The sequence below is a fragment of the Ambystoma mexicanum genome, chromosome 5p (genome assembly GCF_040938575.1).
Source record: "Ambystoma mexicanum isolate Mex_15411 chromosome 5p, UKY_AmexF1_1, whole genome shotgun sequence".
Taxonomy (NCBI): Eukaryota; Metazoa; Chordata; class Amphibia; order Caudata; family Ambystomatidae; genus Ambystoma; species Ambystoma mexicanum.
This window is the reverse complement of record NC_090930.1, coordinates 667,232,870-667,252,002: the sequence shown is the minus strand read 5'-3', so window position 1 is coordinate 667,252,002 and position 19,133 is coordinate 667,232,870. Positions and strand designations below refer to the sequence as shown.

At 39.0% G+C, this 19,133-nt stretch overlaps 1 protein-coding gene across 2 annotated transcripts in view; it reads right to left on the bottom strand.

The window, feature by feature from the left end:
• Positions 1–19,133, bottom strand: part of PLP1 (proteolipid protein 1) — a 187,216-nt gene that overhangs the window by 112,104 nt on the left and 55,979 nt on the right. For both annotated transcript variants that reach the window (XM_069613040.1, XM_069613041.1), the window contains exon 2: positions 9,404–9,590. In XM_069613040.1, the coding sequence (XP_069469141.1) occupies positions 9,404–9,590 (187 nt within the window). The remainder of the gene's footprint in view (positions 1–9,403; positions 9,591–19,133) is intronic.

The following is a 19,133-nucleotide window of genomic DNA, read 5'->3' as shown; positions in this document are numbered from 1 at the left end:
GGTTGACATTCAAACAGTGAACCAATATCACTGGACATAGTGATATTGATATTGATATTTTATTAATATCGCACTCATACGCAAGTGTATCAGAGCGCGACAAGGCAAGGGAAGAGAACAGGGAGAACAAAACAGCAATCTTACTAGTTCCACTGACGTTGTGAATGCGCAAGTGGATGGGAGCGGGAGAGGGAAAAAATGCATTTGAGGGGGGGAGTGGAAAGTGCGGATCAAAGGAGAAAACAGATAAATAGTAATGAATAAATAAACAATAAATGCAACAAACACTGGTAGTGCAGCCAGCAAGTGGCAAGTGTTGGGTTTAAGGCAGCAGACAAGGTATGTCTGATAAGCGCAGAAAGAAAATAAGGAATGAGGAATGGGTAAACAATATGACCAATAAGGTTGAATGGGAAACTGAGAGAAAGTGGAAAGTGGAAACAAATCCCTTGGCAAGGAGGGAAAAAGCCACCAGAAATAAGTGTTGAAGAATGGGGAGAACACTCCCTAAGAAAGTGTAACAAGTGAGACGTGTAATGAGTATAACATTGTAGAGAAACCGAGAGCTAAGAACAGTTGGGAGGAGCTACAAGAGCTTCTGGAGAAAACCACAAGAGATTGTCAGAGGAGATCAGTATGAGAAATATATTTGAAAAGCAAGACATTTGCATATTGAAGATATATCTGGGCCAAGACAAACCCTGAGAGAAAGCTGCAAGATAAAATGAACAGAAAGCGAGATACATTCTTTTGGCCTACTTTAGTTCATATTAGTGGTAGGGTCAGTTAGATTTAGGTTTGGACTCAGCACATTTATTTGGGACTTTCTGATGACAGACAAGCACCTTTAGTTTCTTTGGTTAGGTAGGGAAATCCTTATAGCGAAAGGGAGAGATAGGCATTTTCTTTATAATTTCATTAAAAGAAGATACAAATGTCTACAATGTAGCTGACGCCTTCATCCGACCCGCCACAATGTACATTATATTATCCTATAATATCCTATAATATCCTCTTTATTCAAATGCGTGTGTGTGTAATGTTACTATTTATGCGCTACCATAGGTCTTAATGCATGCCCGATATTTTTTACTCTCACTGTCCTCTTTCATGGAAGGAACTCATGTTAGTTGTGCCAAACTTTAGTTAAGATATTTCAGCACTTGGGGCATGGCCTGATGCTGAGGGAAATGGTTGCCTTCATTTGTGCCCCCTCTCCACCGTCCCTGCACCAACTTTCTGTGGCTTATATGCTCCTGATATATTGATTGTTTTTCCCACATATTTTATATAAACTTGTGCATTACTTTTGTGACATTTGGTTGTTTTCCCAAACAGTTTTCAGTTGCAAAGTAGCAGATTTGTTTGATTCTCTTTGTCAATTCGACTTGCGTTGTCTATGAGGAGTTGCTGATAGCATTTGTAGGGGAATTAATTCTATCTATGCAGAGCTTGTCCTCCTCATGAATCTATTAATCTCCCATTGTTAATTGTTCTTGTGTCTATATGGCATCTAAAAAAGGCATTCCCAGATGAGAGTCAGCTCTCCCACCCATTGCTGCTATCAAAAGATCTAAATGTTTCTCCCCTCCTCCTACTAAAAAAAGATGGATCCTACCATAGAAAGCCTTTTAACTGAACTGGGAGCACTTAAACCCTTCATGAAGGCTACAAAGCTTAAGCTGCAGCAACTTGGTGACAGAGGAGCATCTTTGTATTCCAGAACCGAGCGAAGGATCTGTGATGCCAACAATGTTTTCAATAGAGTTGAGATGTTGCAAAAGGCTCTCTCTGACCTCCAAAAGTCTGACTTTGAAAATCGAAGTCGATGCAATAATTTTTGACTTATCAGCCTTCCTGAAGGAGTTAATGGGGAGGACCCCTTTTTCCTCTTTCAGGATATGTTACCTAATCCTTCAGCCCTACCAAAAACGACTACTTTCAATATTCATGAAACTCCTAGGGTGGGGCGGATGTCTGGCTCAGAACAGAAGATTTCTCTTCTAAGAACGTATATGTTCTTGCTTCTAGAATATATCCATCTACAGATGATAAGTAGAAGGAAAAGAGAGGTTGAGTAATTGTTATGGAATGGACATAGCATTTGTATTACTAAACATTTTTCAAAAGCCATAACCATTCACAGAAAATAATTCCTATAATTCATCCTGCTTTGAATCGATTCAAAGCAGCACAATTGCCTATGCTTTAAAAATAACTTTTAAATGCCACAAATCCATATCTGAGGATACAGTGAACTTTAAAAACTTAATTTGTTCATTCAAGATTGAAGAGATGTACGCTTTTCAACATTTGGACTTTGGCATTATGTTGCACCAAATAGCTTCAGCAATTCCTTATGGGGTGGTGGAGTGGAGATTGTGCCTGGTACCTTCTGTTTTCCTACTCCCTGTTATTTATATCCCTCGTTCTTGTGCTCTTCTGGCTTGAGTGGATCTCACATTCCTTCAGCCACTTCTTTTGCTAGTCCAAGTAATCGTGTTGCATGTCCTCCCTTCTCTCCCCTTTTGTTTTATCCCTTCTGTATGTTTGTTTAGGTAGTGATATGGTTTCCTACACAGAGACTGCAATTATTGCTAAATGATTTGCAGTTACTTCACATGATACTGAAATTATTTTGCATAGATTTTAAAACATATAGTTATTTAATCTTATCTATTTTCTTCTCCAATGTTGCTGAAATGTATTTTATGGACCGTTAAAGGTCTGAAAAATCCTTTTAATTGGCAAAATGTTTTAGCATATCATAATAGATCAAGTCAATTACTGATGTCTACAAGAAACACGTTTATTCTTAGAGGAAGTTGTGAAATTGAGGAGACTGTATGCTGGTGAAATAATTTCCAGTGAAGCTCATGTAAAAGTAATTTGTTCTCTATTGATGATAAACAAAACTCTGAAGTACCACATTTTGCTAAATGAATCTGATGATAAAGGATAAGGGGCTTTGGTGAAACTTCTGATTGGATCAGACACTATTTCCATGACACAAATGTATGGCCCTAATAATCCTGATTCCTGAATATAATCAAAGCCATTTCTGTTACAATCTGATCTCCCCAATGTTCTGCTTTGTAGTCAAAATGTTGGTCCCTCTATGGATGGGAATTTTTCAAACTCATATTTAAAAGTAACAAAACTCAAAAGGAATGTTTACACTGTATTCCTTAGGATTAGTCAACGGATGACAATTGGCATAGCCCTCTGACAGAAAATCTACTTTTCACTCATTACCGCAAAATACCCTTACACGTATTAACTATATATGTATTACTAAATCCCTTACTGCTTTTGTTGTTGATTCTTGAATAGAAAGTATTGCCATCTCTGACCATACTCAGGTTATAACAAGCCTTGAGTTTCAGAATAGAGCTAATTTGCCCTGTGGATGGTGATTCAATATTCTCTCTCAATGAGGAGAATTTTGAGAAATGTTTGAATGTAATTTCATCAGCAATTGTTTGGGTCCAGCAAAGAGGATGCCACCACTTGAGTTAATTATTGGAATCATTATAAAGGTGCACTTAGGGGGACACAACATTTTTATGTTTCTGAGAAGAAATATATTCCAGGAAGGGTTTGACTCTTTTAGCAAAGCAATTGAAAAGTGATGATCTTCTCAAGGGTATAGTAGCTGTGACAGTTGAGGTTATTAAATTGTTTCTGAGGAAGCGTGTGGGGTTTACTGAACTATAAATCCAACATAAGTTTGAATAAGGCTAGAAAAGCTCTTTCATTTTACTTTAAATGTATTGTAGGAAATAAAAAGTGATATTCTGATCAGTCTACTTTAGAAGTACATATTACATTTTACAAGGACCTGTATACTTCTGAGAATGCCAGGTTCACTCCCAATTTTTGATATTTCTTTAATAAATTCCATGAGAATTCTTATCCCCTCTGTGGTCTTAAATATGTTGACATGCAGGAGTGTATTGATGAACTTTATAAAGCATTTAAAGATATCAAAAAGTGCAAGACATCAAGTCTGGATGTTTTTGCACTAAATATTTAGACCCTACATTGTTTAAATTGTTCTCTTAATTTTCTAAGGTAGGACATTCACCAGGTTCCTTTTTAGAGGCTTTGTTAGTACTGTTTCCTAAATTTGAGAAAATATTGCAACTTTCTAAAAATGTTCATACTACTTCGCTGATTCAATCTGACTGCAAACATTTTGCAAAGGTTATTCTGAATAGAATTGACAATTTTCTTCCCTGCTTGATCAATAACAGGCAGGCTCATCTGCTTACACCAGACACTTTCTGGATGTTCTCAAAACTGAGCACAGGTCGAACAACTATTTTCAATTGCTATTCAAAACAACATCTTTTTTATTCACATAACCTTTTCAACAACTTCAAAGCTGTTTACTTTTAAGATTATAAATTACAAGATCTGTTGGTCTTGCTTACCATGGAGGGTACCTTTTTAAAAAAGAAATATATTGCACATTTACATAAGCATTTTGGGTTTAGATTTGGAAGATTGTACATCTAACTTTTGAGGTAAAAGTTCATTTTACCTTTGGTAGCATCTTCTTATATAGTCTTTCCTTCAACTCCTTGGATAAGGATTATTCAACTCTCATTTCTGATCTTTTTATACTAGTTGCTATTCAAACTATTAGTGCTAACTGTAAGACATTTCAAAACATTTATATTAAGTCTTGGTAGCATAACATTTGCAACATCCATAAATTAGAAAAATGCTTTGCCAATTCCCCCAACTTGTTATGAAAATACAAGACCAAATGTTGTGCATATATTAACTACCTTTCCTATCTAATCCTGTCATGATTAATCAACCTGTTGACTCTCAAAAAACACATGTTTTAGCTGAAGAAATGTGAAAACCTCCTGAAATGTGTACATTCACTTTCATTATACAATTTCTTACAATTGTTCTATTATAATTGCCATTGTGTTATATTATCATTTAAATGATACGCAATTGCCATGTACTTTATTGTTCTCTAGTGGCCTACATTTGATTAATTTCCCTCTTCACGTGTGTATTCCTTTCCTCTTCTTTGTACTTCTGTGTTTTCATGTGTGTTGCTATATTTTCACGTATTATGCCTTTTGATTCATACTTTTCACGGCTCAAACATATAACCCTTGAATCTTGACAAGAGGTTTGGTTGCTGGTTCCTTAAAAAAGGGTAAATCTTTTTGGTTTCTCTTTTCTTTTGGAATGTTCTTTGTTTTATTCACAGCATATCTGTATGGAAAAGTCATGTTATAGTTTGTTTATTGTTTTTATTGATCCTTATATTTTGGTCTTTCATTCATAGTTTCTCTTTGTATATTTTCATATTGGTTATTCTTAAAATGAACATTTAGAAAAAAGATATTACCACATTTGGTTCCACCCCATTAGTTTCTTTCTTTTTGTGTTGATTGTCTGAACATAACATATTGCAGTGGCTTGTTAAACTTGCTAAAGTGTGTAACCTTTTCTATAAATAAAAATGTGTCGGGCAGATGATTGCACAAACCTCTACCTTAATTCTCTTGCTCCTGAAAAAAGGTTCATGCTAACAACCTGATGCCTATCTAATGGAATATCATTCTCTTTCATATATAAGTGGAAGAGCAACAAGTCCAACTGTTTTTGCCCAATGAGGCTTCTTTCTTTTTTTAATTTAAAAATGCTGTACCCTTATAAATTGTACTTATTACTTATGAGGGCCAATTAGGAATAGGTCCTACTTGTTCTTGACTGTGCACTCATGGAATCGATCTTCCATGTTTCTTGCCGTTTACATCATCATTGACTCCCTGCTTCTTTTTTAAATGCTTTCTTACTCTCTCTTAACTATTTGATCGCTCCAGAATCTTATTCTATCACCTTTCTTTTTTTTCTTCTATTTACTTCATTAGATTTACTGTACGTCCCTTCTTTTTCTTAGGTATGGTTAGCTGTTTCTTCCACAGCTGGATCTACTTTTTTTATACTTACTTTGGTTTGACCATTCCAGGCTTACCTCTTAAATCAAATAGGAGTGAGATATATATTATATTTCTCTTTACTGTGTCAATCGAAGATGTACAATTTATTTATTTAGTCCTATCATATGGCTTGATGTTTTAAAGATAAGTACAAGTTCCTCTGTACAAGTTTTTTTTAATTGTGATCATGGTTTAAAAAATCCTTACACAACACCATAAAAATCTTAAAAGACACATAAATCGACATGATTATTACAGAATAACAATTAACAAATACTTATACAAGTCAGTTCAGAGAGCGACAAAAGGATTCAAAAAATGATTTCTTAATTTCAAGTAATGATAACATTGATACATTGAAATATATAATTTCTATTATGATTGGATGTGTCTTCAATTGATATTATGAAAAAAAGCGTAGAACAGCAAACATCAAAGAATGTGAATATCCACTAGAGATCCTTTCCCAAAGAAGAACCTTCAGGATGAATGAGGGATAATGAACAAAGGTTCCAAAGTGCAAATTATTTCAAACGGGACATAGCATCAGCAGGTGTTTCAAGCGTTCTAACTTCATAGCACAATAGCTGCACATTGCCTTTGCGATTGGTAACTTCACCTGTGTACAGATTATTTCATTAGTCAGAAGTAAATTGAACTGAAATTGCCAAAGTGCCTTTTCTCTCTGTGCAATAATGTCTTCCTCATTACTCTTGATTCATTGTATGACTATCCATCATATCTTTTTTTACGTATGTTCACATTCAATGTATGTCCACGCTCAACATTGTGTACCTCACTGGTACAATTAGTATCTTGTTTTGCATGCAACTTCGATATTTTATGATTGATTTCTTAATAGTGTATTTTTTGTGGTGACTACTAATGTAGAGCTTTTACAGGGATTAGGTTGACGTTGTCAATTTACCACAGGGCCTGGCCTATTATAGAAACTTTGTACAGGTGCAAGTAGAATTTTGCAACGTATTAGCATTGTGGCTAAACATTACCCTGGTGCAAATTACAAATGCTTGCAGTTCATTTTTGCACCGGGGAAAAGTTTGCATAGTGCTAATACCGTACCATATTATACACACTGGTGCAAAATGCATTGAGAAGTGTTTTCCACAAGGGACGTTTTTGCTCAGGTGCTAATAATGTGCAAAATTGTGCTTGCACCAATGTAAAGTTTCTGTAATCTGTCCCTCAATAGCTAATTATAGATCAGGTTTTGCCATTGAGAAACTAGTTCAACAAGGTATGGAAAAGTGTGCAAAGATGGAAATTGGTTGAGCTGCCTAGGTGGTGTAGCACTTTAACTATAATGGGAGACGTACCGCTGGCATCCATTCTAATGAAAGATCATTGCAAGAGACAGGGTCGGACTGGGGCATAAAATTGTCTCGGCATCAAAAAAAAACAGTGGCCCACAGTTGCAAATAGGAATTCATTCCTTTTGTGACGCTGTTTGAATAGTACCCAATGGAGAGGTTTTTGATCAAATGTGATGCAAATTGTACATTTTAAAGAATATTTATTCAGCAACACTGGTCAAAATTATTAGCTGCATAGTGAAGTAACTCATCAAACTGGCCCACACTAGCCAGAAAAGTGCCTCACTTTGACCCCAAAAACTGCCCCACATAAGCATTTTGTATTTTTGGTTCAGCTCTGGGCCTATTGCCCTATAAGCCAGTCCGAGCCTAGCAAGAGAACACATATGGAGAAATTTACAACTTCTATTTTGCAAGAGATCCTTTCCATACATGGGGAAGGTATATATGCAAGATGTTTAGCAATCATACATGGTTCATTAGTTTAGGATGATTTTGCCATTATTGCGTTGACAGCAGGAAGGTAAGATGTAGAGATTGCTTCTGCTCACAGGAAACCCGCCCTTTCTCGCAAGGTGCAGGTAACAAAAGAATGAAAAAAGGATCCAAAAACAGGAAAGCAGGCCCGGGAATAAAATAAACTGGAGTAGCATCATCTGTTCAGCCATGACATGTACATCAGCACCTTGGTGGGTAATAGTGAAATGATTGCTTTGATGACAGGCTTTACCTAACAGCATAAATGAGCGTTCCAAACAAGCTGTTGGCTGCTTGGACTTAATCCCCATTCCACAATCACCTCTGGTGCAACCCACTGCCTGCTCTTCTCTCCCCATCATCATATTAAAAGATAAAGCTTCCACCAATTTCACTCCAAAGATGCTACCACTGCCACTCCGGGACCTCTCCGGGATCCTGCTCCTCCCCAGCTCGGCTCACCTCCATAGAAAAGGAAGCAGTGCTCTGCCTTGAGCCCTGGCTGACATTTCCAAGGCACCCATCCTATTTGTCGTTGTTTTTATGTCTGATGGTCAAGAGCGAGCCCTACCTAACTGTAGCCCATAATCGTCCATATCCCTCATGTGTTATCACCATATTTGCACCGGTGGGAGAAGCTTTAGCCAAATAGGTGTCTAGGAATGCCACGTAAATTGCATTTGATAATCAAACCCCACATTCCATCCCACACACCATCTCCCCCCAATGGTCTGCCATTTTTTTTTCAGCTGAATGTTTGACCGCCAGAAATCCCCCACCCGTTGTACCGACAGAATCCTGCATCCCTAGCCGTGAGGGCTGCTAAGGGCTAGCAGCCCATTACTGGCCTTGTAAGCTCACTTCCCTATAAACTTTGGAAAGTTGGTTGGCTGATGCAAATAATGGCTCAGTAGAAGTCCTTAACCACTGCATCAGGGTCGCCCGTTTCTAACCCAGCATTCCCCACCAATGCTCAGTGCCTCCATAGGCCTGCATTTCACCTCAGCAATTTTCAGGCCAAGTTTTCAAACACCTCTTTCAACTTTTTATATTGGTTTGTTCTTTGTGTTTTTGTCACATTGGGGGGCTCTAACGGATGTGTTTTGTATCATTCTTGAGCTTTTCATGCACTCCAAGCCTTCACCTTAGGCCCATTACTTGGAAGTGAGCTGATTACACCTTTTAAAGCCACCTCCACCCTCCCACAGTATGTAAAGTGACAGTGCTGACCTTTCATTATATATATGAAAAAACAAACATAAACATAATGGAACTGACAAGGGATCTAAATAAGTAATCACAGGACCAGAACATTTGATTCAAAATCAAAGCCATGTTTTCACTGGTAGTAAGAGCTTAGTGGCAACGCGCTGGTCTTGGAAGCAAGTCGACATAAAGCAACCCAGGTTCGAATCCCCGGTCTGTGTTTAGAAACCTCTTTGGTATTATCGGTGTTATAAATAACTAATTATAAACACATTATAATGTTCAGTAATTTCATCTTTAAAAGTAACTCCTATTTCTGAACGTGCTTAAAAGGTATATTTTCGTTAATGGCAGCCTGGGAAGAACATTGTGGTGTGTTTACGCCACACCCATAGGATGGGTCATACTTACACACTGATGAGGTATTCATAGTCTTGGAAGTTTTTGGAAAAGTAGGTTTCAATGAGCTTTTCTGTGCCCGTGAGGGCCTCGTGACCACATCCGCAGAACAGTGCCACGCCTGAGAAACACAGCACTGTGGCTACCATAGAGGCAAAGGGCACCCCTGCCACACACTTGACACAGCATTCTAGCCAACCTGAAAAAAGGGAGAAAGAATTTTAAGTGCCCATAGCCAACCAAAACACATGCATGCTCGGTCTGAAACATTTTAAACATCCATAGAAATGAGCCTGGCAATAATGAATCTTAATTAAAAAATAAATAAATTCTGTCACCTAATTAACAGTGGTAAAGCCACTCACTTTGAGCACCCTTAGTGAACCATTGTACCGTGTCCTCACGTATTGGCCTCATTTTCCCAGGTGCTGACACAGTTTGGCAGCATTTGCTATGTTATGCATTGGAACAAATACACTTTTAAAGGTTCTCGAATGATACGCTCAGGTACTGTCATCACGTGGCATGCGTTGCCACTGTCTACCAGGTATTGCCATCACACACATAGATGCATCCCTAATATGCTATGTTTGCGCCAACATATGCCATAGCACTAGCAGCTGTACGTCGATGCGCCATCAAATGTCCAATCCCCCCACTTCATTTGACAAGGATTGCCATCGTTTGACAGGTATTATTCATTATTTGCCCAGGTGCACCAATTGTTTTCTAGGGAACACCAAAATGTCCACAGCTACTCACAGCATTTATCAGTTATTTACCAGTTAGTCCGGTTATTTCCCTGCTATCAGCATCCTATGCCCAAATACTCATGACATTTGCTGTGTATTTCTATTGTTCCCCAGGTACTCGTACCATTTTCCAGATCTTGCCACTTTGTTCCCTGGCGTAGGCAGCACATGCCAGCCTTTCCTGTTATTTGACATGCAATAACATCATATTGCAGGTGTTCCCCCGTCTTCATGTGCCCGTTTCGCCTTTTGTTTGACGGGTAATGCATGGAACGCCTTGATTTGACCAGCTATTTGGGTCTTTGCTAGCTGCTACAAGCATGCACTGCGTATTATTATCATTTGACCAGGCATTTGCTTATTATGCCAAAGATACACTTCCTCAGCCTAAGTACTTACATCATTTCATGGGCATTTGCCTAACATGATGAGAGATTGGCACCATATGACCAGGTATGGAAGAACTGAGCCTGAGTGCACACCTTCAATTCTAATCACTGTACACCAACACTTTTCATTAGTTAAAACTAATATGGGTGCAGAGGAGGTGACACAACCTTAACCAGGTAACCACATCATGTGGCAGGAACTAACACCCTGTGACCAGCCATCACACAATATGCCAGTTTATGCAGTCATTGACCAAGTTTTCACACCAGAGGCAAAGGTTTTCCTGAAAAGGGCTAGGTACTAAAAGCATATACCAGGTGATGACGTCACATTTTCCAGGGGTTACCCTCCATTTCCCAAGGTGCTGACACCATTTAACAGGTATTGCCAGTATATATCGATTCTATAGCACCAGTTGTCATGTATTGACATTGAATGTCCAGCAGCCCAGATCCTAACATTCTTTTACAAGTTTTGCAAAATAATGTCCTTATATGACAGGTATTCACACAATTCATATTGTGTGACATAATATGCACAGTTGGCACCTCAAATGCCAGGCTTTGAGAACAAAAACGTTTTTTGCCCAGATTCTCAAATCATTTATCGGTTTTGCTGTAATTTGCCTGGTGATTTGCATAATTTGGCAAAAAAAATGCAAGCAAACATCCAGGTGTGCACAACATTTAGCAGGTACTTTCCTAACTTGCCCACACACTCTACCATGTGCCAATTACTGGAATCATAGGTTCAGGTACTGACAGCAATTTGACAAGTAGTGCCATCGTTTGCCCAGGTATTCCTAGATGCTTGCCAGATATGGCAGGAAACACTTGGATATTCACGCATTTTGACAAGTATTAGCATCAGCTTCACCAGTACTTACATCATTTCATCAATATTACCAGCAGATACCTGAGACTCACATCATGTTCCAGGTAATTATTAATAGCATATGTAGGTACTCCAGCAAGAGATATTGCCATCATTTGCCTAGACCCTTACATCTTTTGCCAGGTTGTGCCATTAGATGCCCAAGTATTTGTACCAGTTGTCATGAATCACAAGTACTTGCCGAGGGATTTACATATTTTAAATATCGTTATCACTCGCCTAACGAAATGATCATATCATAGAGTGGCCAGGACCCATCATAATTTGCCAAGCATTACTGCCATGGGTGAGGGGGCATTATGTGCCATATGCCCAGGTAGCCACAGTGATTGCAAGATAATACCATGATATATATATATATATATATATATATATATAGGTACTCCAATCACTTGGCAGGTAATCCTAGCATTACGTGTGCCAAGTACTGGCTGTCATCATTTGTCTAGGGCCTTGCATCATCTGAGAGCTATTAACATCTTAAGCCTAAGTACTCACAACATATTTCGGTCATCATATGTCTAATCTTTGGAATGATATGCCAGGATAATAACACCAGCTTACAGGCCATAGCAAAATGTCACGGGTACTCACAACATATGTTGGGTATTTCCATCATAGGACCAGGTACAGACACATATGGCAGGTTTAAACAACAAATGGAATCTACGAGAACCCTATTCCAGCTGCTGACATCTTCTCCTAAGTATCATACTGAGTCTATTTGACGGGTGTAACCAACTATATGCCAGGCAGACATGCCACTTTCCTGGTATTGGCATGATAGACAGATACTCTCATCATTTGCCCGGTTTTGGCATCATGTATTCAGATACTCACACCATTTGCCAGGTATTGCCATCTAATGGCCAGATACTCCCACCATATTCCAGGTATGCTTCTCATATATCCAAGTATATGTGGAATTGACATGCTATTGCTGCTGTTTTCCAGGTCCTCCAAACAGCGCAGCACTCCCTCACTTCATTGTGCCATGCTGACAGCTAAGCTATCAGTCTGTTCTCCACCTTGCCCAAGCCGCACCTGGCAGACGCCACTCAGGCACAACAAATGGCCCTCCCCCATTCCTTACCTCCTTAGGGTGGGGGGAAAAGGCACCACTCTCATCTTGCCGGGCTGCACCCCACAGAAATGGTCCGGCACGTGAAATCAATCACACCCATGACGTGCATTGTTAGGGTTGGGGGCAAATAGATGCCTCACCCCACTTGCTGCCTGCAGCCTTTGCCAGGCTGCACCTTGTGGACATGGCCCGGCTGTTAATTAAGCCATGCCCTTTCCTTTTCATTATGTTTGGACTTGTTTGCTGGGAACTAGGTAGTTTTTTTTTAAAGCAAACATTTATTTTTCATTTTAGGGCTATAGTAGCTTTATAGACCATGCCCTCAGGCCATACCGGGAGTTATGAACCCTGAAGACCTTGTTAAACACCCTGGCAGCACTCAGGCCTTTAACTTGGTCTTTATGGCCCATGACTCACTGTACAGCCCACGGGCTAATTATGAACGTTTTAATGTTCATTAATTGCTGTCATTGCACAATCTGAGGACTAGATAAACTGGGATAGCCCAGAGACTCGTGTAGGCAGCAGACTGCCCAGTATGCCACACCCCAATTCAACCAGCAGCAGCACGGAGCCAAGCTGCGGCCAATTCCCTGTGACTGCCCATACAGATTCATATACCATAGCCCTTTATACTAGCTAATTTTAATATAAAAAGCGGATTATAATAGCTTTATAGAACCAGACTTCGGGATGCACTCGAAATTATGGGATTGTAAATTCTCTGAACACGCGTGGTCCTTTAACACGGTCTTCAGGGCCCATAATAACTTTAAGCATTATTGAAAACTGTTTCATGATTGTGATCCAAAAAGAACATTCGCTTGCATGAATGATCTTGGAATGATAATATGTTCAGCTAGTGTTGTAGGTTCATTGGGGCCAATAACTGATAGCAAAAGGAGGAAGGATATTGCACAAGGCTAGATTGAATAGGGCAACTCTATCAAAATGTATTAATTATTGAAATATATTACATTATTCAATCAACATTGTTTTATGAACGATTATCTGATTCAATTAGTCATGCTGTAGAATAAGTGTTGTCACTAATTGATTAGAAATAAATTATTTCATTAAATTCAATTGGACTTAAATAACATACATGTATAAACCAGACATACTGAACGTAAACATGTTCCTTGGATGATAATTCCTTTTGATAGAATTGTATAGAATATTTGTGTCAGTTCTATTTTAAATATACTGTGATGAATGGTTGCACTTGTATTATAACAACACATGCCATTGGTTTACAAAAATGCACTGAATTCTAACAGCATTTACAACATACATACAACCTTTTTACTGAATCTATTGTTTCAACCATCAAGATGTAAACAGTATTGCCACATGCAGTTATTGTTAACATGTCATTATGGTCACCAACACCATGCATTAAAGTGCTCAGTATAAGCATTGTTATTAACTATAGTATTGTTGCTGTTTGTAAACATGTAACCGACATTGGAAACACTTGAAAATATTTCTTATGTAACTAACATAGAAATTGATCTCAGGTTTTTAAGCTATTTACACACGATACATTTCCTTAAAATTAATAGAAATAGAAATTGGAATTATTTGCTAAGTGACTTTCCTAAACATCTGGCCAGATCGATTGTAGCACTTGAAGACTGGAGTTGGACAACTTCAAGAATGCATTTTACGTGGAGCGAATTTGCATAATGATTCACTCAGGAACGGTGTCTGCAGGTGGATGCAGTGATTTTGGTACATAAAGTGTGTTGACTCCCCTGCAAACCTCCTCCTTCAGAAAGCGGAAAAAATATTTTTATCATATAGGTTTACCAACCAAGAATCCAAAGAAGCAGAAAAGCATTCTGAGAAATCGCAAGCAAACAGAAGTCAAGGGCATAACTAATCAATATCTATGGAACTGATTCACAAAGCGTTTTTCAATGGGAAGATATCCTTATATCTTATTCACAAGCCTTAAAATGGGAGAAAATAAGGGGAATCCTGTGGCATCTTGAGATGACCTTGAGCACATTTTAGTGAATTTGATTTTCATGAGCACATCTCTGAGATGCAACTGGCATCTGTGCTCCAGTTTTTGGCTTTTTGAATCTGGTGTACGGAAGTAAGTGAACATCTGATAAGTTCACAGATATCTACTGATTTGCTACTATCGACATCACTGTGAATCACGCCCTATGTCCCAATCTGCATTTTAGTGCACAGTAGTTTCTCCCTCATTGTCTCTTTCTGAAACTCTATGCTTTCTTTACATTTTCCCAGTATGTGTGTCAGTGCTTAGCCCACCTACATGTGCATGTGGTAACATAGGAAACGAGCATTTTCAAAGCAAGAGTGTGAAGGTGGAGGCATGTTTGGCAAGGTGGTGTGATGATGTGACCCAAGTAACCTTCCCTATATCCAGAGGAGAAGTGCTTCCCCATGAGATTTTCTTGCATTAACGCACCCCTAGCCTCAGGGAAATCCCCCTCCACCCCTTGGGAAAAGTGTCAATGACCTAGCTAATCGACACAATACACATATCCTTTCATTGTCCATAATGCCAATAAAAACATGGCACATCATTATTATTATTATTATTATTATTATATTATTATTATTATTATTATTATTATTATTATTATCTAAATGCTCAACCTGCACATACACACTCAAAATGCAAATGCACTCTCACAGTGCATACACACCCTCATTGTGCGCCAGAATGCACACAAAGCACAGAGATGCCCACAATGCACATACTCACATACTTTCTCATTGCACATGACTCTCCATGCATCCATACACATATAATGGATGAACACTCTACGCTGCACATACACATTCATTCATGCGGTATTACCCAAATTGACCTTCTAAATTAGATCAGTTTGAGCATGTATGTGCATTGTGGGCATCTATGTGCTTTGTGTGGATTCTGGTGCACAATGATGGTGTGTATGCACTGTGAGAGTACATTTGCATTTTGAGTGTATATGTGCAGGTTGAAATTTTTTAATAATAATAATTATTAGGGATTCATTTTCCTGGTAACCAAAGTTGTAAAGACGTTCTGATACAGAGTGTTAGAAGATAGACCGTTTATCTGCTAAGGAGAATTGCTTGAACTTTGCCTTTTGTGTTGAAGGACAATTTTGACCCACGGAAGGGAGCCATTCCCCTAAAAAGAAGTCGACACCCAGAAACAAAATTATACCCTGAGCCCACAAGAGGGGAGTCATTTCCTGGACCACGATGGTCTAATTGATCTCTATTATAGTTTTAAGTGTAAGGGACAGAAGTAGGTTTTTGCCACAGGACATTGGAATATTGATGTGCACGCAACAAATCCTTAGTGTTTTAGTTGAGGCAGGGATGCCCCTCTTAGAGTTGGGGAAAGTTAGGTTTTCTCTTTATTTTCTTGGCTAAATAAAAGTCTTTAGCAATCATAATACCCCCTGCGTGTTAGTCTCCTATTTCTGCAGCCTAGCAGTATATACAGTGAATGGGTACATGTGCTGTGTGTGTGATTTGTATTTTTGTATTAGTATTTTTGTATTACCAATTTATTTGTATTTATACCCCACTTTACACCAAAGCACCAAACTAATTAAATATATGATAAATCAAATGCGAAGAATGAAGAAAAAAAAGAATAACCAATTAAATAGAAAAATATGTTGTTTGAGATGAGTCCGGAAGATAGTGTAAGTGGAAAGGGAATGCATGTGAAGCGGGAGCACATTGTGGGGCAGCTGGGCCAACAGAGTAAAGGAACAGAAAGGTGATTGAGCACAAGGAGGTGGGGCAGTAAGAAGAAATTGGGGGTTAGAATTAAGAGATCGAGCAGGGGAATGAAGGACACAAGGGAAGAGCGATATGGTGGAGAAAGATTAAGAAGAGATTTGAAGACTAAACAAAGTAAATTGAATTTAGGACGGGAATGGAAGGGAAGCTAATGCAAAAAGGAGAGAGCAGGAGAGGTAGAATTGTGAGAAGACGAAGACAAAAGTAGGTGAATAGAAACATCATAAATAGATTTAGTAGGACAAAAGCATAAGACAGGATGACCAAGAGGAAAGAAAAGCAGTAAAAGAGGTGTGAAAAATTGTCTGAAGATACAAGCAGTTTAGGGGCATGAAAAGAAAGACAACACCAAGCTTTATAAATGTTGTAAACATCTGCACAACAGGAGCAGGAAATAGAAGAGATGATTGAAGAATACAGATAGACTCCAAGATTTTGAACCATTGTGGAAATAGATAAAGTAGAGGCAGGAAATGAAATCCAAGTGGGTGGAAGCAGACAAGGCATTGTAGGAGCAGGAAAGAAGAGAACCTCAGTTTTAGAAGAATTTAGGCCTAGAAAAGAATGGGCCATACATGATTGGATGGCCAATAGTCAAGAGGATATTTTGTCATGGATCAGAGGAGAGATATTTCCGGACTGCCAAACTTAGTGAAGCACAGAGTTTGGTAAAGATGCTGAGGATGGAAAGCATAGCAGTGCAGGAGATCAGAAAAGTAGGAGCGCTTAGCAGAAATAAGATTAGTATCAGAAGCAAAATGGAGGGGAAAGAGTGGAAAGATCAGAGAGAGCATGGGTCTTCCACCAGTGGTGCTTGACCTGGCAATGCATGCGCCGCTGGGTCTGAACCTGAGGAGAAAACTGCGGTTGCAGGGGTTTAAGAGTGGGGGAAAAGAATGATGTTGGTTAGAGATAATCAAGAGTAGTTATAATATGATTGGTTATTTATAATGCGCTTAAAACCCAGAGGTTTCTAAGCACGGAACCGGGGATCGAACCTGTGTTGCTCTGTGTTGTCTTGCTTCCATGCGATAACATTGCCCCTGAGCTATCCTCCTAAGACAGTTAAGAGAGAAGAAGAAAAAGAGGAAGCTGCAACATCGGCTGAAAGCAAAGCAACATTGCACAATGAGGGAAGTGAAGATGTGCAATTAAAAACAAAGGAAGATATGCCAAATGTGCAAAGATCACTACAAAGAAAGGAGTGATCAGTAGGGGAAACAGGTTGAGTAGGAGCAGGAATAATTGTGGGGGAATATGAGCAGCCAGAAGTTTCATTTGCATTCTTTCAGCATATCAATATTGTAAGTGTGAATGTGTAGAGTTTACACGCATGTGCAATGTGCAGCACCATTTTAAGAAATGTTGGTGTTCGGGACACAAATGCTTTTGGGCCTGATGCACCCCTGATGATCCCTCCCAAACCAAAGAAATTAAGGGATCCAGAGTTTCTGGTCCTGCTCCCCCACAATATGATCATTATACATAACTTGATATGCTACTTTGTAGCAATCAAAATATGCATGGCTACTCTCTTCTAGCCCACTTATCCTCTTCAGACTTCGTGGAATCAGATTAATAAACATGTGGGATTTCAAGGGCAACATTGGCAGTCCACGACGAGGGAACAGGACACATTTTTAAAATAGCTGCTACAATGAGGGTGTAGTCTTAGATGCAGGATAAAGCTCAGTAGCTGTATGAATTTAAAGGTGCTCAAGCATGGAGACAGATTAGACGCAATAAAAAGCTATGCATTGAATTGAATAGTGGATATAAATTAGAAGCTACTAGAAAGGTGAATGTATGCTAAAATAGACTCAGATTGGAAGAGCACTATGCTTTATATTATTATTATTATTTTGTATTATTATTATTATTATATTTATTATAATTATTAGGGTAATTATTGAGCGCACACCTAACAACGGGAAGCAACAGATCGCTTTACAATCATGAGGGGAAGAGCACGGTGAAGGAAGATTTCATCTGGGTTTTTCCGATGTATTTTAAAGATGTAAACACACCCACCACAAATTTCAAAAGTGTGTCAGAAGTTCATTGACAAGAGATATACATGGATGGAGCACCTGTTCAATTTCAGGCTATTTCATGTGCACACTGGATTTTTCTGAGAGAGAGCAGCAGAGATTTGTGGAAGTGGGTACCAATCCAGTAAGTTTGTCTCTTGAAGTGAGACCACAAAACATGTGTCATCAGGTGACACCAGGGAGGAGGAGCAGGAGGAGCTGGTAATCCCTGTGGGCAGCTTGTGGGGGAGCCACAATCAAATGATTTTATTGGCAGAGAGTAGCAGAGATGTGGGGAGGTGGGCAACCCACATTTGGAACAAGTCAGCACCCATGTGAATCAAAGACAGGGGAGATGTGTTGAAGGTATTATCCACCTCACATTGTGCACCCCTGTCTGATGACACTCTGTGGTATATGCACCGAGACAATACAATTAACTGGTTTCACACCATGATGATGATGAACACCCACTGAGACTGACAGTCTGTCTAAAAGGTGCACAAGGGGAGTGTTCAGATCTTGCCTGCAAAATATCACAGAAGATCCACAAATGTTGTGGTTACACAGAAGGAGGAAATACAAAATCCCAAGTCGCTATCTCGGCCACCTACTATCCACTGATAGGACAGGCAGTAATGATGATGATGATTAGGATAGCAATAAAGAGAAATATTGTGATCCATCAAAGCCTAGACAGGAAGGATCATTGCTGCTGCAAAGCAGTGACACTGAGGAGGAATATTAGAATGACAGCACATATGCAGAGACAGTAGTTTTAGTAGAAACTTGCCCCAATGTACATC